Here is a 2208-nt window from a genome sequence, read left to right as displayed (position 1 = left end):
TCAGAGTGGGCTGTAGTGAGTATTATAAGGGCCTGTCAGATCATGGTCATGTGACTTCTAATTATGGAGCATACACTAATAATGCAGGGCTGGCATTATCAGTACAGTCTGTTGTAGATTCTCTGCTGTTTGCCAATGTTGACCACATGCATTGACTCTGTGCCTTACCAAACTACCATATACCCAGAGTCCGATAATTGTGCTGTACCGCAAAACAGATCGGCATAGGTATTTGTGAAGCTCTTTAAGTTTTATTTCTTTTATTTGTTTGACACCTCTGCAGCGTCATTACAGGAGACATCAACCATTACATTTAAATTACTCATTGAAAAAAACACCAAGCTGTTTATCAACTGAAATTATAATTAAGCATACATTCATTTCCATCAGAAATCTAGAGCACAAGGTACTTTTTGCCCAAACAGTTAGTAAAATTCATCTTTAAAATACACTTAATCATAAGATAATCATAGAATCAAAGTGGACAGACATGACTAATGAATGTTTGCATACATTGTATTAACACAAATTTGTTGTATTAACACCACAGTTCCACTTCTGTTACTTGGGATAGTACTACAATACTAGACATGCCCCTGGTTTAGCCTAAGCCATGCTTGTACCGGGCTTTGCACCATAGGTTGTTCAATTCTTAGAATGTTCTTGCAAGATTGGTTTGGCTTGAAGTGTTACTTGTTTTGTTACTGCTTGAGTCATCATTTTCATCATCTTCTGTTCTGACGGCTTGTTCAAGGGCATCTTGGATAGAATGGCTCGTTTTCTGCTTCCATTTTTTCCCAACAATAAAGTAGATATATGGATCAATGGTACAGTTTAAAACTGTAGAAAACACACTTGCAAATAAATAATAAAAATTAAAATCTAGCAACTGAATAAACAATAAAAACCAGACAAAATAAATACAGACAGAAACACTATATAAAAAAAATGAAATGAGAATACTAATGTATGGCTTCAGTGAATACTGCATACCAAAGCTCTTCTTTATTTTAATGAGCAAGATGAAACTTGAAATGACCATGATCACTAAACAGATAACAATAGATAAACCAAAAACTATTATCTGAACTGCTGTACACGCTGTAGTCGGCGTGGCGAAATCTTCTGGTGAGCACACCAAGTTCTCTATGAGACTCTCTGAGCATCCAATGAGCCAGACTGCAGCACAGGTGATAGTAGACAAATTCTGGGGCCGATGGCATTGGTACCAGAGAGGGAACAGAACAGAGAGGCATCTTTCCAGACTGATGGCTGTGAGGATGAACATTCCGGAGTATTGTGCACTGTCACAAAGTATCTCAAAAAATAGATAAACTGAAACTTTTCCTTCAAAATGTGGATTTGGATTTGTTACTGTATTAATATATAATATTAGTACAGGTATGGTGAATATTAGATAGATGAAGTCGGCCACTGACAAATTGATAATGTAAATGGAATACTTGTTCTTTTTGATCTTGAAGCAAAGATAGAACAAAACAATAATGTTTCCTACGAAGCCAATGAGACAGAAAACTATAGCAATGGCGAAAATTATAGTCCAAGGCAGGTTCACATTTTCTGGATAGTCACCATCAGTAATATTTTGTGCAGCGACTTTCGGAGCTATAGTTGAGTTATTCATATTATTATTTTTTTTTAATGGGTGTGTCTTCTTAATAATCTGTGTTCAGAGATATAAATGTATTAAAAACAGTATCAGCAGAAATAAAGCATCATTTAAGTATGCAACTTGACTTAAAAGACTGAACTATAGAAATTGTTCTTACATCTACAACATACAAGAAAATTAGACAGAATTAAAATAAATTTTGTGTTGGTGGTGGTGGGGTATATATGCACCTTTGTAACCAACCATTTTCTTAGGTTCATTCAAAATAAATGAGAAGCACATAGGAAGAATGTATTAATGCTTTTTGTGTAGGTTTTGGCAGAAAATTATTACAAATTTCTGAGACTCTTTGCATAATTTTTTTTTTAATTTTCTTGTGATTTCAGCAAAAAAAAACAAAAAAAACTGCTTTTCTAGTGAACTGTTTTCAGTATACTGCCCCCATGTGGAACTTTATACTACACAGACTACAAATTGATCCTGATATTGCAGTTTTGCTACTCCTTTGCATTTGTCACCCCTTCCTGTAATCTGGAATACCTCCTTGCTGCCCCTGCCATCTATGTATTTGTTTG

At 35.0% G+C, this 2208-nt stretch overlaps 1 protein-coding gene across 1 annotated transcript; it reads right to left on the bottom strand.

Moving 5' to 3' along the window:
• Positions 1–652: 652 nt before the first annotated feature.
• On the bottom strand, positions 653–1645 carry LOC138784158 (proto-oncogene Mas-like). Its single transcript, XM_069959670.1, has one exon. The coding sequence runs from the start codon at positions 1643–1645 to the stop codon at positions 653–655; it is 993 nt and encodes a 330-aa protein (XP_069815771.1).
• Between the last annotated feature and the right edge of the window lie 563 nt (positions 1646–2208).

Source organism: Dendropsophus ebraccatus, chromosome 2, assembly GCF_027789765.1.
Source record: "Dendropsophus ebraccatus isolate aDenEbr1 chromosome 2, aDenEbr1.pat, whole genome shotgun sequence".
NCBI lineage: Eukaryota > Metazoa > Chordata > Amphibia > Anura > Hylidae > Dendropsophus > Dendropsophus ebraccatus.
This window is presented reverse-complemented; position numbering and strand designations above follow the sequence as displayed.

Coding starts and splice junctions, on each gene's coding strand:
- LOC138784158 (XM_069959670.1), bottom strand. CDS start 1,645: ATGAATAACTCAACTATAGCTCCGAAAGTCGCTGCACAAAATATTACT.